This window comes from Trachurus japonicus, chromosome 7, assembly GCF_045865225.1.
Source record: "Trachurus japonicus isolate A0001 chromosome 7, Traja_1.0".
Classification (NCBI taxonomy): domain Eukaryota; kingdom Metazoa; phylum Chordata; class Actinopteri; order Carangiformes; family Carangidae; genus Trachurus; species Trachurus japonicus.
Genome location: NC_140913.1, coordinates 7,969,966 through 7,996,620, shown reverse-complemented (window position 1 = coordinate 7,996,620; position 26,655 = coordinate 7,969,966). Strand labels below are relative to the sequence as shown.

The following is a 26,655-nucleotide window of genomic DNA, read 5'->3' as shown; positions in this document are numbered from 1 at the left end:
CTAATGCAGATTCCTCTGGTACACTTCTGAAGAACTCTGTACGCTGTAGCCTATATCATCACTGATGATGTTGACGATGGTGATGATGATGAGTGTGATTAATTTAATCACACTGCAACAGAAGCTCTTGAGCTTCTGTTGCAGTGCTATACATGTATTAACATAGCTACACTTTTCTTCTGAATAATAACTTCACTGCTGTACTCAGAGATGGATTTAGATTCAGATTAAACTAAAGTTTTGTTCGATGAAATGACTGATTTCCTCCTGTTTCGACTCGCATACCTTCACCTGCCCTCAAGCTTGTTCTGAACCGAGAGCTACAGAGCAGTGTGAGGCACTGTTTCCGGCGTGCTACATGTTTGAGTTCAGCACCACCTTCACAGCTTAAGCATGTTAGTAATGATATCTAATGTACTCCGGTAAAACTTTGCCAGCGGCACCAGCGCCACGGTTGATCTCTCCGCGTTCTGTGATAGTGCTGGCAGATGAACAGAAACAGAGGGGTGAGATGAGCCATGTTTTCAGCATTCATTTAAAATGGCACTCGTATGGGCTGGTCAAGGGCCAGAAAAATCAAAGGGTTAGAAGAGGAGGAGAGGAGACGGGAACAGTTCCCAGAAATGTCCCTGGTTGATGAGCTCAGTGTTCCAATGTTTCAATATTGGATTTCAACTGGCTCTGATTCTGATTCCAGATCAGTCCCCAGTTGCGCTGCACTGTAATACTGTGCTGCTAAGGCCTGCTCTTGGATCGGTGCCTTGCTGAACAACACCTTGCTCTGCTGTGCTGCCAGAGACATTAATCTTCACTTTTTATCTCCCTAAAACCATGTCAGGAAATCGAAAAATGATGAAGCAGTCACTTTCTCTCCTCTGTGAGGCAAAAAGGCTTTTAAAAATCACAATATGGGGGAAAGTGGTGCTCCAATTACACCTCCTGTGCACAGAGAGGGAAAAGAGCGAGTGAGTGAGAGATAGAGAGGTATAGACAGAGAAGCAGAGAGACACAGTGACACTTGCATGGGGAGGAAGAGTGGAAGATAAAAGAAAATAAGGAGAGATGTGAAAAGAAAATGAAAGAAAGAGTGGTGGGGGCGGAGGAAGAGAGTGAGAGATCCGTCCGGCAGATAATGAAAAAGGGCTACCTGGTGGAAAAGTAATCCAGGGAACTGGCAGCTAGCCAAATTCAATAACAACATGAAAAGTGTGTGGGATGGAGGGATGAAAGGATGAAAGGAGGAAGGGAGAGGTGATGCAACTGCATCTCAACACCATCCTGTTGCTGTAAGCCAATGCCTCCTGATGATATATTCATGCAGAGTTGATGGGGAGAGGGAGAGAGAGAGAGAGAGAAGAGCAAAGACAAGAGGGGAGAGGAGAAGAGAAGAGAGGAGAAAGGAGGAGAGGCACACCCACTGCTTTTCCCCTCTCATCTCACCAGCTGTGGCCTGCAATGTTTCAATCTGCACTACAATCAGCTAATAATCTCTTTCTCTGAGTGCTACGGAGAGAAGAGCAGAGCATCACTTTACCTTAATAAAATTGCAGATACATATGACTGATTCATATCATCCGCAAGCAGATTTTTTGGGTGGTGATGGATTTATTTCCTGCACTGTTAATCTTTAATTACAATCCTTCATAAAGCCGAATTAATATGACAAACATATACATATATACAGTATGTGGATTTGTGTGGCTGTTTTTACCTTGGTCTGGGGTTTGGTGCTGAGGTTCTCTGGTTTCTCCCAGCAACGTGTGGACAGGTTGAGGATGGCAGTGGCGGCCATGTGAGCAGCCTCGGCGTCGTGGGAGTAGTCATAGGCCAAGGTGGAGCTCTTTCCGTAACCGTGGAGACTGAGGCTGGGCGATGGTGACTTGGGGAACGAGGGCTTTGCTGCAGGAGGACAGAGAGGATACAGAGTGGAGAAACAGGATGAATTAATGCATGTTTCCTACATCTGTTTGCTATGTTCAATAGTTAATACTAAGATTTAAAAGAAAAGGTCTAGAAAATACTGAGGCAAAGAGGTGGAGGTGATATTTGGTGTAAAAGAGCTTCGCTGAACTCTGAAGGAATCATTTGACATTTTGGATAATATACTTATTTGCTTTCTTGCTTGGAGTTAGATGAGAGGAGCGTAGACAACACGCTCATGGCTATACGGTAAATATGAAACTACAGCCGGCAACTGATTAATTTAGCTCAGCATAAAGACTGGAAACGAGGGAAAACAACTGGCCCGACTCTGAACAGAGATAACAAAATCCAGCACCAGCACCTCTAAAGGTCAGTAATTAACAAGTCGCATCCTGCTTCATTTATTCTGGGAGAACTGCAACCAGGTAAGAAATAATCCAGTGTATGACCCGCTACAAACCCACAACTTGTTGTTCAAACAGATAAAATAACTGAGATGTTAATATGTGAGTTTTAGAGGTGCTGGTTGGTGAGTTTTGTTATCTTTTTTGTTATTGATTCCCTCTGTCTCCAGTCTTTGTGCGGTAACACTTTACTTGAATAGGTATTCATAAGATTGACATAACACTGTCATAACCATGACATAACAGCTGTCATAAACATCAGTGAATACTTATGACAGCTGTCGTTAAGTGTCATTCGGTAAGTTATGTCACTTTTGATGCAAAGTTGACATTATTTGAGATGTTCCTTGTTATGAGAATTTGACATAATTTTTTTAAGTTTGGCAATTAGGTCTGCTATGACAGTTTAAATTGTCTTTATGTCAAATTGTCAGAACAAAAACATCTCAAACAATGTCAACTTTGCATCAAAAGTGACATAACTTACCGAATGACACTTAACGACAGCTGTCATAAGTATTCATTGATGTTTATGACAGCTGTTATGTCATGGTTATGACAGTGTTATGTCAATCTTATGAATACCTATTCAAGTAAAGTGTTACCCTTTGTGCTAAGCTAAGCTAACTGGCTAATCTTCTCATATGACTCCAAGCTAAACAGGAATACACCAAAGTTTTCCCAAAAGCTATTCTTTATTAAAACACCATCGATAGAGTATGCTGTAAGAATAAAAAAAAAAATATTCCTGATATAAAACTGATGAAGCAGAAACCTCTCTTACTTTTGAAGGCTTTGGGTGAGGTTTCACTGGTGAGCATCTTTGGAGCGAGCATGCGATTCCCAAACACTTGAGCGTCGAAGCTTGCGTAATCAAAGGACACCTTGGAGTACTTCTCCAGCTCCTTGGCCAGGTTGGCGCGGGGAGTGGCAGGTCCCATGTTGGGCCTGTAGCTGCCGTACTGGGGCACCTCCAGCTGCTTCACGAAGCACATGGGCCTGCGGGGTGGGAGAGAAAAGGGGCGACAGGGTGTCACAGCGAGGCCGGAGGTTAAGGACAAAAGGAGGAAGAAAAGAAGAGAATGAAACAGAACAGACGAGGAGAGACGGGGAAATAAAAGGATTGATGCAATAAAGAGTCACACAATCGAAAAGGGAAAAACAGAGAGGAGAAAAGGAGGATAAGAGAAAGAGAGAGAGAGGTAGAGTGACACAGAAAGAGTAAAGATAGGGGCAACGGTGTACTTAGCAGGAGTGCGGCAGGATTAAAAGCTCTCTTATCAGCAGAGGGCACATTTGCATGATGTACAGCATGGAATTTATGAGCTTTAAGCCCTCTCGTTTTCCTGGAGAGCCTGGGCTTTTGTCAGACCTGTTGGCGTAAATCCACTGATAGAACGGGGAGAGGCGGAAAGGTGGGGGGACAAGAGAGAAATAGAAAGAGGAGGGAGGGGGGGGGGCGGAGAGAAGAGTGGAGGAAAGACAGAGAAGGGAGTGGTGAAAGAGATAGGAAGGGAGGAGGGATTGGGGTGGGGAGTCACCTTCCTCACCCACCACCACCACCACCGCCGCCGCCGCCGCCACTCCTTATCTCCGAGCCCTCCGCCCCCTTTGGCCAAGCACCCCCTCCCACCACCACCACCCCCACCTCCTTTGCATCCGGTACCAGTGGAGCTCATATCACAGTCTCTGGTATCCAAACCATACGCTCATTAATAAGCTACATGACCCGGCCTGTAGCCACTGTGCTGTGGGGCGGCCTTCACACACTGGCACACTAATAATACATGTTCACAACAGAGCCGCTTGTAGAGGAGGATCTTTTTTTCACAACAGTAGAAAAAAAGAAAAAAAAAAAACTTTCTACCACTGATCACAGCAGATTTTTTATTAATTCAACGTGGAATCCATGAGACCGCAGACTGCATGAGGAATTCTTCTCTCCCATACATAACAGACAACCAAGTTAATTTTAATAACAATGTGAGAGGGAAAACAAAGCAGGCCTTATTGTGTTTTAATCCACGATGCTTTGTCTGACCACTGATGAGGTTTTCCTCAAGGAAAGCAATTATTTTTTTCTATCCCCCGCATTGCCCCTATAACTTGCATAATTAGCTTATCGGCTGCATTACTAATTAAAATACCAATGTCGAAGAGCACAGACTTAGCATAATACCAGCGTCTGGTTTTTGTTAATTATCATTCTTTTGGCTGTGATCACGATGCCTGGGCTGTTGGGGAGATGAATGGAGAGATGGAGAGATCTCAGTGTTTGAGGTGACAGTAATGATTAGACTGCCAGACTGAATGCTTCAAGACTTTGGCGTTATATTGAGCCATTCACGGGGGTCGGCACGGTGCCTTCGCGAGGGGGCCGCTGTAACCAAGGTCAGGATTGTCTGTGCCGTTTCTATGTGGCTCAGTGGTAAAGTAGCTAACCTTGAGGAGGACTCAGCTGTGTGTGGCTTGGACCGGAGGACACAGCTTTTATATAGGTGAAAGGTTCACCTGTGCCTATTAGTTGTTGTCATTCACCATTTTTATCTATGGAGTGCCACGGCTGACAAAAAGCACTAACCAGGAATCACAAGTCAAAAACATAACTATAATATATCATTTATTTATACTACCATTTACATAATTAAAATTAAGTGTTTTTATTTATTCATTTTATTCCCTATTTTCCCATCAAATATTTACAATCTTCAGCTTGTTTGTGTTTTGGGCGAAATAATGACAGGGTGGTTAGCAAGCTCAAGTAGGCTACAACTGGCAATTGTCTAGCTGAAGTTAACTTAGCATTTAGGTACATTATCACTTGTGATGTTAATATCCATATATAGTCTAATGTACTGCTCTACATTGTAATGTACAAAGTTTTTCAGACGTAAAAAATTACGTTAACCAAGATAGCTAACTAATGCAAATGAGATATTTTTAAATCATTTGTCATTATGAGCAAGGAGGCATTAAATATAATATAAAATATCATATAAAAATTTGAGTCCTCATCTGTTCATGCAGCATTAAGCTGGGTTGTTAATGGGACTAACACATAGGGAAGGCGGTCTATAAAGTAGTGGTTGTTAACAGCTATTTAGCATAGTGGAGATTTTATTTTAAGGGAAAAGGGAATTTTAAAATCATTTGATTATAAAACTTTATTTCTATTACAACTCACTCTTATATTTACATGTTTGACATAGATGAATTTGTATTGACTTTTGACAGAATTGTAACTCCATACTGTACATGTCTAATGTCACCAGGTGGAAAAGTGAGTGTTTAGGTTTGAGCTTCCTGTAAGCACATGACGCTTATTCGTCACCCACCTTAACACTCTGTCGTTGGGACTTCCTTTCAGGTGCTCTACGCCTGGCTGAGAGAGATGCGGCTTATCGTGGCCCTTGGACAGCTTCTCTGCGGCAGCGATGGGGCACCCAGAAAGACTGGAGGAGCAGAGGAGGAGAGAAAAGATAAATATTAAACGGAGAGCATGTTGCTGACCACGTAGATCTGCATCACGCTGATCTCGACTGACATCTTCACTGTCTTGCATACATGAATATCTGAGCTGGCAGACGCACAAAGGGAAATGTACACCCTGTATGACACTCAAGTGCAAGAAATACACACACCCAAACACAAATACAGATCCACACAGGTTCTATATTACAGTCATGTGTGAATACCTGCGGTGTGTGTTGCGGTTGCTGTTAACGTGGCCCTGACCGGTGCAGCCAGGAGTTGGACACTTCAGCACATTCTCATGCATGGCCAGAACTGAGAAGACAAAATACACACACAGGAAACAACAATCAGAGAAAATACACTAAATTCAACAACTCAACATTCTTGTTTCATACATATATAATGTATAAACACAACGGCTGTGGATGTGGTGCTGAATCTTATATTTCTTTTTATTTTTAAAAAAAAAGAAAAAGCTAGCTCATCTCCAAAATTATACATATTTTCTTTGGACCCTTTCCTCCTCTTGACTGTATGACAGCATAATAAAATGTTGAATATTTCAGCTCATTTCTATTTTTGAACAAAGAGCTGCTAAATAAACGGTTATTACTGCCTAAGCAGACAGAGACTGTTTCCTCCACACAGCCATGTCAAACAACAACACAGTGTGAAATGTTAAAAACACAGCTATGGTAAAGGGTTAAAGTCCAGAGGAAACAGAAACAGAGGAGTATGCCGGATACACTTATGTTGTTGATATGCTTCTCTTTGTTTTTTGTTTGCAATAAATTTAAATGAGCATAGACGAGAGCAAATATAAAGAGCATCCCCTACTCACATGAAATTAGTCTACCCTGCCATTAGCGAAAAGAAAAAATACAATCATTTCTGACCTCCCCTGCTCCTCCTAATAGTTTTAGGACAGACTCTAAGTATAAATACCAGCAGGACTATGAAGTGAATCTTAATGAGAGAATAGCAGGGAACTGGACTACATTTAATGGACCTGTAGTCATGGCTACAGAAAGATGGGCTCTGATATATATGTAGCAAGCATCTCTACAATCACATGGAGCTACGGGGTCAAGCAGGAAAAACATACGACCACCGCAGATTCCTCTCCGCATATTTTTAACACAACCGGGGACCGAACCCAGTCATTTTGACTTTTCTGACCTGTAAATGTTTGAATGCATCCTCTTTCAGCAGAGAAGCTAGAGTCAGAGCTGTTAGTGCATGGCTGATCGGAGCATCTGATGCATAAGAGGCCAAAGTGACCTTGACTCGGTAAGACCGGATAACCCTTAAGAAACCCTGACTAAACTGGCATTACGGCACTTAAATGATGTGAGACTCTGCAGCCAGGAGAGGTGGTGGGCTTCTGTCAATTTCAGAGTGCCCTTTGTTGTCATTTTTCTTATTTTCATCTTCTAAGCAGCTGGAAAAAAAGAAAAGAAACTCACTCTCCGGGGGAATCCTGTCCTTGTGCGGACAGCCTGACAGGCTGCGGTGGTGGGGGTAAAGGCCGGTCACGTGACCTGTCCCATCACACCCTGGAGTGGGACACTTGATCTCCCTCTTCTCTGGCCTGCTGCTCTCTGGATGAAGGAGGAGAGGACAGTAGCAGGAGAGGAGGATGAGGATGAGGAGAGGATGAGAGGAGAGGAGAGGAGAGGAGAGGAGAGGAGAGGAGAGGAGGGGAGAGGAGAGGAGGTACAAAGTGATGAGGGACAGAGAGAAGGAAGGAGAGATCAGAGGAGAGGGGAATGTGGGATGGAAAAGGAGGACAAAAGCAAGTGGTTAATGCCATCAGACAGTCTGCTTGGCTGAGCATGAAATCCAGACATATTTCAGACAACTGTACAAAGGCAACACCATCTGTATCTGCTCCTCATGTCTTATGTATCTCTGTAAATGCACAAGGTGTTTTATGCATCACTCTAAATGTGATTTGTGTGTTTCTGTAAATGCTTTCAAGGATGAAATACTATCAAATGTACGAAATGTTACAGCTTTTTCAAAGTTAACCCAGACAAAAAAAAACGACCTACTTATCCCACATGGTTTCATCATTTCCACCCCAGCGCTACACTTGTCTGATATTTTTAGGGATCTCATTCAGATCTCGGACAAAACAACACCTGCAAACGCATCAGGAAGGAAGAAATCGCAGCACTATAATTTACACATAATTAAAGGTACCTACTGCTCCCTACTGCTTATTGGAGGTAGGCCAGCCAGTATCAGTGGCACTGGAGAGAGGGAAAAGGAGCAAGAGGATGGTGTGATGCTCTATTGGCCTTCAAATTGAATGTTAACGAGACATGCATCTCCTAATTAGTGTTGAGCAGAACAGGAACGTCACCACAGGAGGGAGTTGAGGCCAAGGAGAGGGCAGCACTACCAGGCATGTAATCACACTACTGCTATACTGTGAGGAGCATGACAAGTGGGCAGTGTGCCAGCTGTGAAATACAAGGCCCAACACATGCAGCAGGTAAACAAACACTCCACGGCTGACGGTGGAACAACCTGCACTCCTCTGCTCTCCCTCCCTCTCTGTTTTTTTTTTTTCCTGTCACTCCAACTTGTTGTCATCTCTCTTGTGTTCCCTCTCTCCCTGTTGTCCCTCCTCGCTCTCCCTTCAAGCACTTCCTCTCTGCTCTTCATGGAAGTCTATTCAGCTGGAACCACTTCATCCTCTACAATGGAGGAGGGAGGATCTACGCCGAGCTCTGTGACTCATTGCTGTTTATTTGGTACGCTGTGTTTATTTGCACACTCCGGCATTAAGTTAAGCACATGACACTTTGTGCTGGTTTGATAATACATTTTCTGTACGTCCACCTACACGTGACCACATTTGCAGTCCAATCATTTCATACAATACAGGTGGTTTTGCATGTTTGGGGCCATTTTGGACCTTTACTTCTCATAATACGACACCTTCATAGCATGTAAACAAAGTATTGACATGTTGTGGCTTTGAACAATCTGTGTTAGTGAGTTCACTTTGCCAGTGAAATTTCTGAATAAAGAATTCAACATTTTTTTAATTGGCTTTCTCACCAGAAGTTTGCTCATAAGACAAAAACACCCGTTATAGTAACCAGCTTCATTTAGGAGCCACAGAGAAACACCTAGCTTGATGAGCACTTTTAAAGCTAACAAATGGAGGGTTATTGTAATTCTCGTTGCACTTGCACTGTACAATGACATAATGCTGAATCTTTAAACTAAGCTAAGATAATTGATTTATAGATATAAGACAGGCATCTCTCCTCACATCTTAACCTTAGCTAAAAAGGGGAATGATCCATTAATCTTCATGCTAAATGTGACTTTAAATACAGAAGACAGTTAGCTTAATTTATAAAGAAGAAAAAACAGCTAATTTCATTTACTCTTACATACTTTTAAAGCTAACAAATTAACAGTATCTGTCACAGTATCTCTTGAAAAGAGTGAAAATGACTAAATACCTCTGTACAAGGCCAGGCAAGCCAATTCCCCAACCCATCCTTATGACAACATAACTGTTGTGTTTATAACTGTTGTCTTCTGGTATTTCCACAACACAAAGTGAAATAATTCCACTATGAGAGGTTGTTGGAGTGTCCTTGAACTGACCACCAAGGTGACAACTCAGCCTTTAGCAGCTCTACCCATGTGATAGTAACGTGGCTTTAAAAATAAAGTAGATTAATGTTGCCTACTTCGAGCAACGTCCACATCTGAGTAGGTGTTGGCTCAGCCTTCTGCTCTCTGCTTCCTCATTCTGTCTTACCTTTGCTGAAGTAGCTCTTGCGGATGATGTCCAGGTGCTTGGGCCTGTCGTCCATGGTGAAGTATCGCTGGTGGTGGATATCTGGGGCGCGGAGCAGCTCTCTGGGCCCGGCCGGCTTCACCTGCTCTGCCTTCAGGGCGATGGCTTGCTCCAGCAGGCCCAGATTCCCTCGGGTCATGTCGAACATCTCCGACTCGTCCGTCACCGTGGAGCGCTGCGACAGGCTGTCTTCGTCGTCGCGCTCGTCGTCCCCGTCCACATCGTCGAAGTCTTTGTCCTCCGACCTGTCCGATCGAACCTCGATGATGTCGGGAGAGGCCGAGGACGAGGCTTTGTGGATTTTATAGTTCTCGCCTCTGGGGATGGGGAAGTAGTCCTCCAGCGGACTGGCCCTGTGGGAGCTGTAGCTTAAAGGCGGGCTGGCCTTGTAGTTCTGAAGTGGGCTAGGTTTATGAGAGTCACATTTGTCAAGGGGACTTGCCCTGTGTGAGCTGTAGTCCTCCAGAGCCGCGGCCCTGTGGTCTTCAGTCTTGATGTGTGTTCCCTGAGCTGCTGCGGTGCTGGTGATAGTGCGGATGGCAGTTGGCACATCAGAAATGGGCAGAACGTGGTCCCTGTGGTCCTCTTCATCTCCCTCCTCGTCCTCCTCATCCTCCTCTAGCGCTGCTGAAGTGTCCTGCCTCTGCTGTGCTGGCACTGCCATCACTTCCTCCTCCCCTTCATCTTTGATTTGTTCGCGGTGGACGTCCGTGGTCAGGTACTGGTGGGTCTCCTGGCTCACGTAATTGCTCCTGTCTTCGCACTCCTGTTGCTCATCCTCCAACTCCACTTCCTCCACTTCAGCTGCCTCCTTCTGCAGAGCAGATGACTCTTCTGATACTTGATCTCTGTGTGCCGCCTTCTCCTCTTCCTCTCCCCCCTCATTCACGTCCCCCTCCTGCTTGTCCTTTACTTCTTCACCCCATTCGGCTGCCACGCTGACACCCTCCCCAGTCTCCATAGCAACAGGCTGCTGAACGGCCACCGTCACATCATTGTTGTCGGAAACTGGGCCCAGGTGGAGGAGAGAGTCGCCCGCCTCCTCGGCGCACCGAGAGGGAGACCGGCGCTCCTCGGGAGCAGGCGGCGCTGCTCGCAGCTCGGGCTCGATGATCACACACTCCTCCTCTGTGGAGACGAAGATGAAGAGGTCAGAGCGATGACACAGAAACAAGAGTGAGTCATGCAGTGAGCTAAAGCTGTTGTCAGCAATATCTTTATCATCACTGACTTTCAACCCGCCAACTCATTCACAGTGAACTCATAATGACATAAAAACACCTGCTGTGACAGGGTCGCCCGGAAAAGCAGCTTGTACGTGCAGGACGAGGCCAAATGCTCTTAGTGGCCATTAGGAGGCGTGGTTACTCACTTCCTGCAATATCATTCTAACTCTGTGGACTTCACATTGCCAATCACTGCCTATGGTACTGCACACTCCTCAACTGTTAACTGTATATTAAATGGTGTGATTGAGGGATTTCTTTTGTGCCCTAGGTGAAGCCTTTTCAGGCAGTGAAAAGGGTTAAATTAAGTTAAATTAAGATTAAAGGGATAGTTCAACATTTGGGCAAAATGGCCCATTGCCATAATCCCTATCGTTTTAGCAGTAGGTTTGTTACCTTTAATTGTCCGTGCAAGCTGTTTTTAGAACGGCAGAGCAGAGCCGCCAGCTGCTCAGAGCTTTACTATGGAGGCTAATGGGATACACACAACTCCAAAACGCTCTGGTGGACACGTTTCGTTATTATCTCATAGCGTGGTGAATGTGCAGGTCACAACTTGTCCACCAGAGCGTTTTGGAGTTGTTAGAAACCAAGAAATCCCATTAACCTCCGTAGCAAAGCTCTGAGCAGCTCGCGGCTCTGCTCCGCAGTTCTAAAAATAGCTTGCACCGACAATTAAAGGTAACAAACCTACTCCTAAAACTATAGGGATTATGGCAATGGGCCAATTTGCCAAAATGTTGAACTATACCTTTAATTTAAACAAGTTTGCGTCTTTTATTTTAAAAGTTGGGATTTAAAAGTGGATGGGAATTTTAAATGAGTGGGCATTTAGGAACCAGGGTGAGTTAACTGGTGGTGTAAGTCAGACTATTAATCACCTTCATCGGCTGCAAACTTGTTCTCCTCGTTCTGATATGTGTCTTCCTCTTCCGTCTTCTCCTCCTCTTCCTTCTGTTGACTCTGCGTTTCCACCTCCTGTCCATTTGTCAGTCCGTCCTGCGTCAGTTCTTCTGTCATCTCCTCCTTCTCCTCCTCTACAGCTGCCTCGTTCTCCTTCTCCTCCTCCTCCTCCTCCTTGGTCTCTCCTGCTTTTTCTCCATCCTTCTCTGCCTCGCCCTCGGCCTCGCTGCTGGCGTCGCTGTCTGCGCTGAAGCCCTCGTCCATGGCCAGTTTCAGGGGGTGGGACTTCCTCTTGGAGGCGGGCCGCTCCGATTCCTGCTCTTGCTCCTGCTCGGCCTCCGCTTCCTCTAGACGGCGCTTTCTGGCTACGGGACAACCCAGAACGCTGATGGGGAGAAGTAAATAAGAAGGAGCAGATTAATGAATACCAATCAGAGCTGTGATCAGAAATCACAAACACACAAACACGTCCAATAAAACCTCATGCACCAGATCACATCCATGAGCGAGTTTAAGCAGCATGACGGAGAGCGTGTGTTTGTGTTTAGACGTGGCGAAGAATGGCACTGCTCTTTCAGCAACACGTGTGGCCTGAGGGTGGCGCAATGCTCGCTCGCTCAGACATCACAACCAATTTCAGCCAATTGACTGGAACGTTTAATGAACAACTTGTATGGAGAGGCGGGCAGGCAAGGCAGTGGAGGGTGAAATCCAATAAACTCCCTCTTACTCTCACCTGGGAGATGCCGAGGGAGATTGAGGGACGATCTATAAACAAAGTGCATCTGAAATTGCCTGCTGAACGAATACACATGTAAACAGATAGCTAATATCTGCCCCTCAATAAAAGCGGAGTCACAAACCAGTGAGCTGCCCCGAGTCCCACAGGGTCTCTGAGGGCAAGCGACACAGACGAGGAATGAAGGGAGGGAGGGAGCGAGGGAGGGAGAGGGAATGAAGCTGGAATAACAACCTGGAGAAATCACATTTCACTGTTGTCCACTGAAAACTTTATTTCTAAGGTTCAGGTTTAGAGTTAAGTGTAATCGCAAAAACACCTTCTCTGACCAGCATTCGAAATGATTAGCCTTTAGGGTCGGTCTGTGTCCTTGAAACTATTCACAGGATATTTACATTATGGATAAAGGTTCATATTGAGCAGTATTTCTTTATCTAATGTCCTGTTTATTTCATTCAATAACATAAAAGACTCCTATAAAGAGTAAGATCTACTGGAGGGTTTGCAAGGTCAGCAGAAAGTTATATCTAAATCGATATATGTCTGTTTCTCTTATTTGGGAATTTTAGTCCTGTTGAGCAGATTCCAACTGTTAACTCAACTTAGAAGTGGAGATTCTTGTCTTTTTAGGAGCCAAAAGCCAATAAGTTGATAAACCACTTCACTGGTGCACCATTTGTTATTCATCTATTTTGACGTTCTGAAGGATCTTTAACCTTTTTCATGAATAGTGCTCTACTCGACTCTGCAACGAGCCTTGACTCAAATTCAAATAATCTGTTATGTGCTACATCCTTAATAGCAATCATACCAGCGGTTTGCTTAGCAGAAAGACTGGTGGTACACAGGGTTATAAGTATTTATGAGGAAATCCAGTACAAAATCCCCCATAAGGCTACATTTCAGCACTTTATTAAACAAATTAGTTTAAATTATGATGTGAAGTTTAGAGATGCTGGTCGGTGGATGTTGTTACTTATGGACAGAACCGAAGACTCACATGCTAAACAGGCAGTCGGGTGTTGCTTCATAATTTAGTGTGTACACAGCCATGAGAGCGGTGTTAATCTCATGTAACTGATATAAATAAATGGGTATAGAGCTACTATACTCTTAAAAGACTGTAGTGAAACATGGTGTTTTCCACCAAGCAGATGGCGTGAGAAGAGGACAGACAGACAGAGAGGAAGGACAGACAGAGGGTGGGTTTTTAATCTGCCCTACCTTCTGTGTCGTGAGTATCTCCCACTGATATGGCCGGAGCCATTGCATCCAGGGGTGGGGCAGCTGGATGAGATGGATGGAGGTTAGAGATATGTTTAAGACACGGTGCATTTTAGTCCCTATGCAGAGGCAATGATAACCACAGGCAATAAAAAAAAAGGGGGGGGGGGGGGGGTAAATTAAGATAAACAACAAAATAAAGCAAAGCAAAGACATGCAAACTGAGCACACATGTCACACAAAATGCACATGCACAAAGATATGTAACCCCCCCCCTCGCCGCCGCCACCACCACCACCACGCATCTTTCGGGCAGACACACATAACGCATGAATGCAGGTGGCATCAAGCCGGGGAGAACATAATATTGTGTGTCGTTCATCAACCCTGGCCTATATCCTGTTACTATGAGCGATAAGGATCAGCCGAGACCTGCTGTAATTTCCCCTTCTCTGCTCTCCTCACCAGTCATCATCATCAGGTCTCGCTGGCTCCCTCTCTTTCTCTCCTCTCCCTCTCTCTCCCCCTCTGATTCAGGTTGCTATGACCCCTCAGGACGGCTCATTTCAATTCTCATTAACTTCCCCCAGCAATTGCCCTTTATTACTCCAATTATCCTAATTATTAATTTCGCTTATTAAAAAATGCTGCATTTGCATTTTAAATGAGATGCTTTTTTCTCTCTCTCTCTCTCCTCCTTAATCCAGAAAGCAAAAGATTTTTTTTCTTTCTTTTTTGAGTGCTGAGCTCAGATCAATGCTGAAAGGTGAAGTGTGACAAAATGAGAGAGGATGAAAAAAATAATTTCCAAGGAGGCAGAGGAGAGAGGACAATGGGGTTCACGGCCGGAGGGGCCCTGAATGCGCTCGTCCGACTGGGAAAGAAAAGGGGAGAAGGAAGAGGAAGAGGAGACCTGGGGAGGAGGGGGGGAGAAAAACTAAATAATCACCTTTCACCATCCTCTCTCCTCACTCTGTATCCTTCGATCGGACTGCAAAAAGATCATACACCCCCCCCTCTTTGATTGCATCTACTGTATGTGTTCATGGCAGGAAATAGCAAAAGGCTGCGAGGAATCAATAGCAGCCTGTTGGAGGCACTGACCACGAGTTGAGAAGTGCTGATGATAAGAAATAAAAAATAAAAATATACGGCATCATCTAAAGGAGCACTGATAGTGAGTGTACGAGTGCTCGGGGTGGGGGGGCGGTGGGGTGTTCAGCGGTGCACATAAAAGAACTTTATGAAAGGGGTTTGCACAAAGATGAAGGTGTTTCCTTACCTCAGCTCTTGTCCTACGAGCTCAATAGGAACTGAGAGAAACAGGGGAGAGAAAGAGGGGGGAGGAGAAGAAAGACACAGGCAGGGAGAGAACAAAGGTGAACGACTGCTCAGAAAGCTGTGCTGCTAAAAGAAACTCAGATCAATAAATCACAAATGCATATGAATCCCATGAGGCTTCCTCATAGCAGCTTACGCACCGCAGATTGCATGATCAGGAGAGGGGAAAAAAAACACCTACACACTCCAGGGTTCGCACACAAACACACACACACACGCATCTACATGCAAACATTGCGCACATACAAACACATGTTCACGGAGGCAGAGCGCAAAACAAACAGTGCGAGTGTGAGCGCTGGCCTCCGCAAACATGCGGCGGCAGGAATAACACACATATACACAATGGAGAGACCATACGCACAGAGGAGAAAACCTAAATCAGCCAAATTGCATAGTGCTGTTCAGAAAAACTGACAATTATATGCAGACTCCAGCAATAAAACATGATTAATTGTTGCACTTTAGTTATCATAATTGGGAAAATGAAATTAAAAGGAAAACTGCCTTCATCAGTAGAAAACAGCACTTCTTTCAGGGACAACTTATAGTAATTGCCTTCAAAACATAAATCAAGCTCCACTCACAAACAACGCACGCACACACACACATACACACACACAATGCTCTCGGCTGGCTATAGGCATCGATTGGGAGTTGAGCGATAGAATGAGTTTGGAGAAATATCCTATTTTCATTTGGAGCAAACGAGAAAACAATACGATCCTGGAGAATTCAGTTTGGGCTCCGATATCACATGCATTAATCACATGTCAGAAAGACCCCGGGTATCAAGATACACTAAGAGCACATGAATTACACACTAATACACACACACACACACAGTTGATGTGTATGTGTGTGTGTGTGTGTGTGTGTGTGTGTGTGTGTGTGCTGCATCTCAGTTTCTCAGTCTTTCATCATGCAGTTGGAATGACTGGACGCCTTCCTGAACGCCCTGTGAACTGTAGCTCTGCTGTCTTGCTTCCAAACATCAAACACACACACACACACACACACACACACACACACACACACACTTGTACACATTAAAACACACGGACAAACATGTATCAAAAATATCTGTGCTGGGATTCAACCAGTGTGAGATCATCAAGACCTGCTGCCTTTATGTACATACGTATAGGTTTGGCTGCTAATAAATATTTAAAACATGTATTGTAACTAAAATCAATCAGTAATTGTATTGGAATCACATCTTCGAAAAAAGTCTACATTAAAACTATAAAATTACTAATGGTCCTGGCGAAAACTGAAGTGAAGGTTGAAGAAAAAACCAAATGTCTCAATGTTGCATAACTTCTCTTCGGAAACCGGAGGTTATGCATAAAAAGCTGGATGTGAAGTGTCGACTGGTGGAAAAGAAATGTTGTAAAACTATTGACAAAAGAGAGAACTCATTGTGCTGTGCTGCATAATTGAATGAAACGGGGAGGAGGAGGAGGTCTGGATGTATTGACAACCATCTTTAAAAAGCCCTGGTGCACCTTGGAGACGGTCCCTAACTGGCAGCCTTCAAAATAAGAGCATGAGGTCAAAATAACACAAGAGCACAACAAATCTGATGCAAACTGATGAAATGTTATTCAGCATGAACTTTGCAGAAAGTCTGCGAGTGTTGAGCTGAAAACTATCTACAGCTCCATGTGAGTAACTGGTGCAAGCGCTCACAGATACACAGAAAACAATGACTTTAATTAGTGAAAAAAAAAAAGTCTGAAGTCTGAAGGAGCGTCTGTTTCTATTATCATTCAGTGTGACATCCTGTGTTTCTTTACCTCCCCTACATGCTCACGCCCACATGTGACACGTCCCCTCCATACATACACACACATAGGACCTGCACAAACGCACACAAACATGCAGGATCGCTCATACACACATTATGGAGACACAAACTCCTGCGAGTGTGACTGTGGATTAAACTTCATGTGTGTGCGTGTGCAAGACATGACACTCACCTCTGATTCCCTTGGACCGAGTGCGAGTCCGCTTATCATCACCTTCTATACTCATCTGGGATGGAGAGAGGAGGGAAAAATAGAAAGCACAGGAGGAGGAGGAGGAGGAGGAGGAGAGAGAAACAGAAAAGACAGAGTGGGAGAGAAAAGGAGGATGTTGGTGAGGAGAGAGAGAGAGACCATCAGTGGTGATTTCTCCAGTTAATCGTCCTTGACCTCCTCAGCTGAAATAACCCTCATCTGACTGTTCCCATTGAAACACAAGAAAAGGCAACACTGACACAAAGAGATGATCATATCTGTAATTCCCCGCCCCCCCAAAAAAAGACAGCCCCCCCATCATCCCTCGCCCCCCCTCGCCCACCGTTTGTCTGTCACCACAGAATAAAAACACCCGGCTGCTTCCGCCCTGCTAACTTCATCAGAATAAAGACAGGAATAAAAGGCGAATGTGGAAGCAGAGAGGGGGAAAACAAACCCTGTTGTTTGAGCTTCTTTCAAACGCCCTCCCCACTCTCACCCCGCGCACACCCCCTATCACTCTCCCTGTAATTTCCTGCACCTGAGTGGTACACATGATTGTACGCTGCGAACAGGCAAAAGGCAGTAGCCGCGCAGGGGCCACGGCCCCTGTAAGCAGAGGGGGCCGACAATCATAACTATGCTGAAAATAATAATAAAGCAAAAAAAAAAAAAAACACACAGTCCGCTAAAAAGCCGCTATAATAACCCTTTTAAGAAGAGCACACACGCGTGTGCGTGTGTTGTCATGCCCGCTGCTTACTCATGGCTCGGCTTTTAAGCCACAAAGGAGCAGGTGTTAACCCTGCTGCCTCACACACACACACATACACATGTACACACACACACACACGCATATTGACCCTCGGCCACACCTCTTCAGCACTACCTCTCCGTGCTCAGTGCTGCTCTCGGTGCACTCTAAAACTATCAGATGCTTTTTAGACACAATGGAGCCATTAGCTTTGATTACTGGACTCTGGGTTGTTGGTTTTTTCTTTTTTTCTTTTTTTGTATTCCAGGTCTCCCCTCTGTCTCTCTTTCTGTCTCACACTTCCTCCCTCATGTACCACCCCTCCACCTCCCTCACTGCCCCAAAAACTACACCCTTTATCCCCCTAGTTGCCGTCACCCCCCCACACACACACTCTCTCTCCATGCACTGGCACTTAGCTGCTTTTGTTGCTTCTCTATAGTCAAGTTGGCACCGCCACAGTGGGATTCAAACATGGGGTCTCTGTTTCTCTTCTCCTTTTTTCCCCTCTCTCCCTCTCTATTTGGCAATGCCCCTTTCCTGCTAATAGACTACTTATGAAAAGAAGGAGGGAAAGAGGGATGAGAGGAAGATGAAGCACGCTGTTGTTGTTGTTGTTAAGAGCTTTTCTTTTTCTTTTTTCCTTTTTTTCCCTCCCCCTCCCCTCCTCACCCCGAAGGAGGGTACGCTTCATTCATTAGAGTCTAGTGTTGGGCCGGAGGTACAGGTGCAAGGCGCGGGCCCCTCCCTTCCTGTGTGGGTCTCCACCGTCTTGGCCCCCGTCCTCTCTGTCTCCCACCACTCTGGGCCTCCGACTCTTTTGATGGGGAGCTGCTAATGTAGAAGTCGAGCAACAAGTAGCAGCTTTGTGCCCTGCCTGAAGGGAGCAGTTGACTCCTTCTGTGCTCCACTCACAGCGCTGTGTGGGAAGAGGAGCGGATGAGTGCGCACTGAGAAGTTTTCTGTCTCTGTGTGCGTGTGCGTGTGTGTGTGTGTGAGCGCACTCCGCTTTACACGGGTGCATTTAGTTCAAAGTCCATTTCCTTACACTTGGGAGTGTGCACTTGTTTCTATGCATGTGTAAAAGGAACAGCGGTGGAGTAAGTGCTGTAATTAAGTACAATTTTGAGCTGCCTGTGCTCTACTTGAGTGTTTTATGCCATACTTTGTACTTATTTCATACAACTCCATTACCTTTCAGAGGGAAATATTGTACTTTTTTTCCCACCTCACTACATTTATTGGATAACAAAGCCTATCTCTACTTTATGAGATACTATGCATATATAAAAAATTAAACTGCTCAACATACGAAAGCAGTTAAAATAGCTCCATTCCCATTAAAATGCTGCTCAGAAATGTAATCATAATAATCATCCAGAGTTTCTCTGCACAATAAGTAGGTCTTCTGGAGTACGCTGAAGAATTATTCCCATGTTGAGTCAGCTGTTCCATATGAACGGTGCATATTGAGAATGTATGAAGGCACTCAGTTAACTAACACTGACGGTTAACAACTAATCTAAAGTATTTACAGTTCAATAACTTATGGTGCAAAAGATTGCATGGATGGGTAAAACAGTTTGGTAATGGGTAAAAAGAAGTGCTAGAGTAAGATCAAATTAGTGGATAAATAAGTGCAATGATTAGCTAACATTAACAGATACATAGCTGTCAAATGCGATGGTTAGCGAAAACTCACTAAAATGCAATGGATAGCTGAAGCAAACAACTAAACAGGTGGCGAGGCTAGCTGAAAAACATTTTATAAAATGTTGAAGCTTGAAGTAATAATATATTTTCAATGGAGAGCTGTTTTTGCATTACTTTTTAAAGCTATTTTAGGCTATTGTAACAGTATGGCCCCGCAGCGTGACGGTGTTAGAAAAGAGTTAAGAGGGGATTTAAGTGGCCACAACACGAGTGGATGGGGTCTTTTCATCTGCATCCCCCTTTCTGTAAAAGCCCCATTTTCACTGTGACTGAGGAGGAAGGGTGTGTGTGTGTGTTTATGAATACATGTGTGTGAGAGAAATGTGCACGTGCATGTGAAGATTGCACATGTTCCCCCCTTCATGAAAAACATCCCATACTAATCTGTTACTGCTCTGTTACTTTCTGGTCCTCCTTCCTTTTCGCCTCCTTCCTTACATTGATAGTCATCAGATGAATCGAAACCTGGACTGAAAGGGGCCCCTATTGCTTTCATGTTTGTGTAACCATAGTTACGCACATTTAAATAGGTAAGCACATCTGAGTTCTCTTTTTCCTGTCCTTTTTCTCAATTCCAGCTCATTAAATTTTTATGAACACAAAGTCACAGCCAGTGAATCCAGATGCAGCCAGGCAGGCATTCACCTGATTTCCATTATCTCTTTCAAACGGCTCCCCCCTTTTCTTTTTAATGTATGCTCAAAAACTTGTCCTTTACCTTGTTGTCTTTTAATTAAACTCCTTGAACGGTGCAGGTAGGTGGGCCTACACATTACAGTCTCATGCAGAACAGAGAAAAGCAGTGAAAGAAAGCGGGAGAGAGAGGAAAATGAGAAAAGAAGGTACAGTGTGTGTGTGTGTGTGAGTGTGTGAGTGTGTGTGTGTCCTGGGGTTTAACTAGTGTGAAATGTGATGTGGAGCAGTAGCAGACGGAAAAAAAGAAAGAGAAGAAGAAGGAGGAGGAGGAAGAGGAGGAGGAAGACGCGGCTCATCCCTACAGGCTGTGTTGTACATTATCAATTATGTCCTTCTTTGTGTGCAGCGGTCGGAGCGGGGGGGCCGCGGCTCTGCTCTGCATTCTGACAGTTCTATGTAAATGGCTGGCTGGGGGCAATGACTTCAGAGAGAAGGTCACCCTTCGTCCCCTGGTGCACATAAATGACTCTTTTATTCATTTTCAGGTTTACAAGAGCAGATGAAGAAAGGAGGGGGTTAAGGTGGGGTGGAGACACTGGGAGGGTTTGGGTGGGGGTGGGGGGGGGGGGAGATGGAGCGCTCGCAAACTGCCGACCGAAGACTGACATCTCTAAATATTACCTGCGGACAGCAGCTGCCAATTAGAGGCACGCCGCACAGTTCCAACCTCGACAGGCCGACCACGCTGCGCAGCCTCCATGTTGGATCACCACACAGCGAGCCCCTCAGTTTCACTTTAATAATTCACACGAGGCAAAGCGGAGCAGCGAGGAGGAGGAGGAGGAGGAGGAGGAGGAGGAGGAGGAGGAGAGGTGGCGTGGCTCTCACTTCATATGCAAAGAGACTCCGCGTCGACCCTGACGTGATTTTTGCGGGTTCTTCTTAAAAAACAAAAAGTAAACATGGATTCCAGCTCTTCTCCCTCTCAGGCCGTCGTCTCATTCATCTCAGTTGGCCCACGAGTCTAACAGGATAATGAGGAGGTTGTGTGGCAGGTATGGTAAAGTGTCAGGGCCCAACAGACTGGAGCCGCTTCACATGATGTAGTGTTTGAAACCAGCGCCCTCTCTCTCCTCAGCTCCTTCAGCGGCAGAAATCAAACCAAATCAATAAAAGTCATCTCTTCAGATGAACCCGAGCCATCAGGGGGAAGCAAAACTACTTTTACTGGGCCCAGGGGAAAAACAGCCCCCCCCCCCCCCCTCCTCCACTACCTCAACCTACCCCCACCCCCACCCCCACTCCACTCCCTTCGTCTCTCTTTCAATCTCCCCTCAATCCCTCCATCTCTTTGTTGAGTGTCACAATCTCCAAAATGAAAAAAAAGCAGCAGATGTGTGCAGAATGGAGAAATATCCTTGAAAAGGTGACACTGTTGGTCAGAAGTTTTTAGGATCAAGTACAGGAAATAAAAGAGGGGAGCCGGGTTTGGAGAGGCAGAGAGGGTTAAAAGAGAGAAGAGGAGAGGAGAGGAGAGGAGTGTATTTCTGCTGCGCTGATAAGGAGGAATATCATGGACAAAAAAAAGTATGAGCAGCTCAAGGACATCCTTTTTGAGTTTCTTTTTTTTTATTGTGTTTCAATAGGAAAAAAAAAAGTCCTGTGAAGTGAAGTGAACTCAGCAGTGGGAAAACGCTGAGCTGTGCCATGCTGAGCTTAACTAAACTGAACTAAGCTGAGCGCGGCTGAAGCAAAGGATGGGCAGGGCCAAGCGGGAGATTTGATGTGCTGTTTGATTCATGTTTTTCTGTCCAGCTTGGCCATCAAACCCCCAACCCCTCCCCCCCTCCCCTTTCTCCCCCCAACACACACACACACACAGCTTGCCTCTTTTCTCCATCCTCCCCCTTCCTCTGCCTCCACCCTTTTTTTTTTTTTTTCTACTTTCCCCGCTGAGTTAGGGATTGGGGAAATGCCCAGGAAGCAGAATCAGGTTGGATGGGGTGTAGGGGTGTGGTGAGTGGTGAAGAGAGGTGGTGGGGGAGGATGGAGGGGAGGGGAGGTGAGGGGAGGGGAGGGGAAGGGAGGGGAGGGGAGGGCCTTGTCACTCACCATGATTGGTCGACGGCTCTGCAGTCTCTGGGAGGCCTGACAGCGGCTGCTGGTCCTCTCGCCTCGTGTCCACCGCTGGTTCACCAGCTCGCCCCGAAACTCATTTTCTAGCAACCAGAGAGAGGAGAAACAAGGAGGTGAGTCAAAGAGAAAGGGGGAGGAGGGGGTAAGAGTGAGGGTTTTTTTTTTGGGGGGGGGGGATAAAAAAATAAAAAAAAGAGGAGCGAAAAAAACTGTTGTCATATGAAATCATCAGCATCAGCACCAATGGACGGGGCAGTGGTTTGGATAAAGGAACGAAGGGGAGGGGGGGGCTACTTTGAAGGAAGGTCGGGGCACTCGAGCATACTGCAGACGCTCCTTTATTAACTAACAGTGTGTATGCCTCACACACACACACACACACACACACACACACATAGAGGCATGGTTAAGTGCCCCAGCTGGGGTCCCTGTCAGTCTGCTATTAGAATCAATCAAATTTGCACATTTTTATTGAGCTTTTCAGGTTGCATATATAAGCACAAGGGGGGGATGGGTGATGCAAAGGGAGACGGGGTGAAGAACGGTCAGTAAATAATGAATCATACATAAATCAAACCCCCCTTTTTTTTTCCTCCCCCTTTCTTTTCCATCAAGGTAATAGCGCCTCGCTTCATCTTCCCAGTTACCCAGAAAAAAAAAAAGAACAAGAAACAGATTCAAATCTGTTACAAATCCTTTTTCTTCCACTCTCTTCCTACTTTCTGAGATGCTGTTGGTGGAGTTGTTAAACACAAAACAGACTCGTGTGGTGGTCGTTTTTTTTTTCTCTCGCTCCCCGTCAGTTTCAAGTTCAGGGAGAGTGCGGAGTATATTTCTATGAACGCCCAAGGCTGAACTTTTCAACTAGTGTAGCTTTAAGACACTTCAGCTGCTCCCTCTCTTGCTCTCATTTTGCTATGTGCGTTTTTTTTTCTTTCTGTTGTTGTTGTTTTTTTTTGTTTTTTTTGCACCACCAAGCTGGTACAGTGAAATGTGATTCTTTTTTCGGATATATATACGCACCTATAACCTTTAGCTTTCACCTTTCTATGGATTGTGCGAGGCAGCAGAACGCTGTGAAAGAGGAAGTGCCCTTGAGTTAATAGTGACTCCTCCTCCGTGCGGGGCTACTATCCATCTATCCAACGGACCAAGGTTTGGGTCAGCTCACTCTGAATCCTCGCTATTGAAAATGAAATATCAAGCCGCAATAATGTGGAAGAGTAATCTTTCACAATCCACGATTCAAAACCGAGGATATTCAAGGCAAAATGCTGTAATTATTTGAATTTTGACATAAAAACTAAATGAAAGCTCCAAATTTAAAGTGACCGCCGAGATATAGCCGCTTTCAAACATCCTGCAACAACATAAAGCTGTTTTTCATTTTAAATCCCTGGCCTTTGAAGAGTGCAAGATGCATCTGTCCATCTTCTTTCCCTCCCGTCTATTATCTCTACCTTGTCAGTGAGTGGTTCTCTTCGTGCACGTACACTCCTGTCCTGTGCGTGAACCCACAGAGCGGAGCAGAGTGCACGCTAAAAGCAACGCCAACCTGAAAGCAAACAGTCGGAGGAGAGACAACAAAAGGCTGGCGTGTCCGTATGCGAGGGGTCCCGAAGCAGACCAGCCCCTACCCCTTCCATCCATCCATCCCTCCCAACGCCCCCTCCTCCATCAAACCCCCACTCCCTCCTCCTCCTCCTCCTCCTCCTCCTCCACGCCCATCCCTACTTTGCCCATTACATGCAAACCTTGCCAAAGCCCAGCAAGCACTCTTTGCAAAATGCTTGTTTATCAACTTTCACCCCCCCACCTCAGCAAAAAAGTGATTACAGCAGCAATACTGTTCGTCTGCATCTCTATCTCCGTCTCTCTGTCTCAGCTTTCTCGGTCCCTGTGCGCACAAGCACGCAAAACTCACTCATGTCTCTTTTTTTTTCCCCCCAGTCTCTATATACAGTATGTTCCTGCGACTTTTCTTCCTTCTTTTAAAGTGAGGCGAAGTGAGCATCCATCCTGTATTGTCAGTTTGGGAGCCAAGGAGCTGAGAGCCCTTCCTAAATGCCAAATATATAACAGCGCTCTATTAGGACACGTTGCCTCGGGCCATGTGTCAGCGTCCCTGCTCACTTTGTTTAGTCCTGAGCTGCTGTTCCTGCTGCAGATACAGAGAAAACACATCTGGACAGTTTGAACCTGCCTGACGTGTTTGATAGCCGGGGTTAATGAAAAAAAAAAAAAAATCAGGTAATTAATCAGAGAAAAGGTGGAATAATTGACCTTTGTGTACTTTCATCTGTTTGTTTGATTCTCACAACAACAAAAAATAGAAAGAAATGAACATCTGCATCCTTCCACTGATGAAAAACAAAACTCGTTGAGCCTCGCCTGCTCTGGATATGTAGCTACTCTCTTATTCTTTGATCAGATGCTGCTCATTCCCACCTAAAAGACTCGCAGCTCGTTATTTTGCAGCGAAAATTGGAGGAGTACGAGACAATTAGCCGTTCACCGGGGAGGTTTGGCTAATCAGAAGCGAGGGGATGGAGTAGAGGGAGTGGGAGGGAGGAGAGGGGATTTAAAAAATAGTATTTTACTGCCAGGATTATGTTTTTTCTTTCTTTTTTTATCAAAGTGTGAATCTTTGAGTGGCAAAGTTAAGTTTTTTTTTTTTTTCCTTCAATGAAAAACAAATCAACACATTTATCCTGCAAAGAAAAAGAAAAAAAACTCATCCCACCAGGAAACAAAGTTTAGGCTGAAGTAATACCATTACAGGCCTGCAGCTTACTGTACTGGGACAATGGAGCAAAGAGGCCTAAATCCATAGTTAGATTAAATACCAGGGTGAACTGTCTGTAACAGTATTAGTGTACGTACAGGGCCGCGGCCAGCTGTACACCCCTGGTCCTGTTAAGCAGGATTTAGAGACAACTTAGTGTGATTACAGCGAGCCGGCCCTGAAGAGACAGAGAAATCAAAAGTTGTGGAGATGGACAGTCTTATATCACTCAATGGTTTCCTTCTTTGTTTCGCTGCACACAAATAAATATAAAAGAATAGAGAATCCAGATGTGAGAATTAGATTCGTGGAAAAAAAAAAAACATTCTGTCAAAAACCTTCATTTGAGGTTTAGAGTTTTCACATCGCCGCTTCAAGGTCAAACACAACAGAGCACTGGGAGACAAGAGAGGCGAGCAGAAGAGTCATTAAGTGAGTGTGAGGCAGGTGCTGGGTGCTGTCGCTGATGGGATGGGGGTGTTGAGGGGAAGGGGAAGGGGAAGGCAGCGCCAACTCAAAGTGTAACCAGCATTTTGGAGGAGCCTCCCTGACCTCAGCATCTGAGGACCAACACACACACACACACACACACACATGTGCCACATCAGTAAAACTGCAGGGATGTTTGCACCTGAGAGCCAACTCAGTCTGCAGCTGCAGTTTGTTATTTTCAAAACACTTTCTGCATCTTATACTCTCCTTCTCTGTCCCTCTGCACATTTGCTTACTTTTTAATTAATTTTTTCTTCTTTTTTTATTTTGTAATGTACTTCCTCTCTAATGCAGGGCATGAAATTCATTATTTCCAGGCTTTCATTTTAAATGCCTCCTCTCCATTGAAAGCCTGGCCAACCCTGACCTTTGCTTGTATTGCTTAGATTTCTGATAGGCTTTGAATGACGAGGGTGCAATTTGGCCCCAGCTGCTCCTCCAACATGTTTATTGCGCTCCCTCCTCCGGCACCTGCTGTCCTCACCATGGGCTATTCAGCCCTTCATAAATAGGGAGGTTTCCTCCCTATCACTGTAACTAAGACCACAGAAAGAAAAAAAAGACACACAAAAGCAACTTCAGATGTAGCCTGTGCTACATGAAGCTCTATACTCTGCTGTTATAGCCTCTACTAACAGCATAAGGCACCGATAACCTAATTCTGTAATCCCCTGAAACTGGGCTACATTTCACAGGAAAAGTATACAGAAGAAAAACAATAGGTGTTTTATCATTTCTGCCTGTGATGAATTCAATGGAGCGCTGTATTTAGTCAGCATGAAACTATACAACACACGTACAGCTTTGCTTTCTCAGTAAAGGTTAGTCCTGTGTATTTCTGAGTGGTATAAACAGATGTCTGATCTTTACCTTTTAAAACTAGGTCAGAGAAACATTCTCATATATACAGCATGAACAATATCACTGCCATGAAAACACGTCGAGACACACACTATCATCCTCATCATCATCATCATCATGCTGCCTGTAAAGGATGGAAGCTTTTCAAACACAGACACCGGTGGGGAGTAAAGTAAGTTCAGATGGATCCATAGCCTCTAACATGTGAAGCA

The 26,655-nt window shown here is 45.0% G+C and overlaps 1 protein-coding gene across 8 annotated transcripts in view; it reads right to left on the bottom strand.

Moving 5' to 3' along the window:
• The window catches only part of myt1b (myelin transcription factor 1b), a 118,949-nt gene that overhangs the window by 8,696 nt on the left and 83,598 nt on the right, over window positions 1–26,655 (bottom strand). For 5 of the 8 annotated variants that reach the window (XM_085781047.1, XM_085781048.1, XM_085781049.1 and 2 more), the window contains 11 exons: window positions 22,282–22,388; window positions 17,046–17,100; window positions 15,005–15,035; window positions 13,723–13,785; window positions 11,738–12,144; window positions 9,592–10,758; window positions 7,268–7,402; window positions 6,023–6,113; window positions 5,663–5,779; window positions 3,112–3,326; window positions 1,712–1,899 (listed from right to left, as the gene is read on the bottom strand). In XM_085781047.1, the coding sequence (XP_085637173.1) occupies window positions 1,712–1,899; window positions 3,112–3,326; window positions 5,663–5,779; window positions 6,023–6,113; window positions 7,268–7,402; window positions 9,592–10,758; window positions 11,738–12,144; window positions 13,723–13,785; window positions 15,005–15,035; window positions 17,046–17,100; window positions 22,282–22,388 (2,576 nt within the window). The remainder of the gene's footprint in view (window positions 1–1,711; window positions 1,900–3,111; window positions 3,327–5,662; window positions 5,780–6,022; window positions 6,114–7,267; window positions 7,403–9,591; window positions 10,759–11,737; window positions 12,145–13,722; window positions 13,786–15,004; window positions 15,036–17,045; window positions 17,101–22,281; window positions 22,389–26,655) is intronic. The other 3 variants (XM_085781050.1, XM_085781052.1, XM_085781054.1) reach the window with 1 other exon arrangement.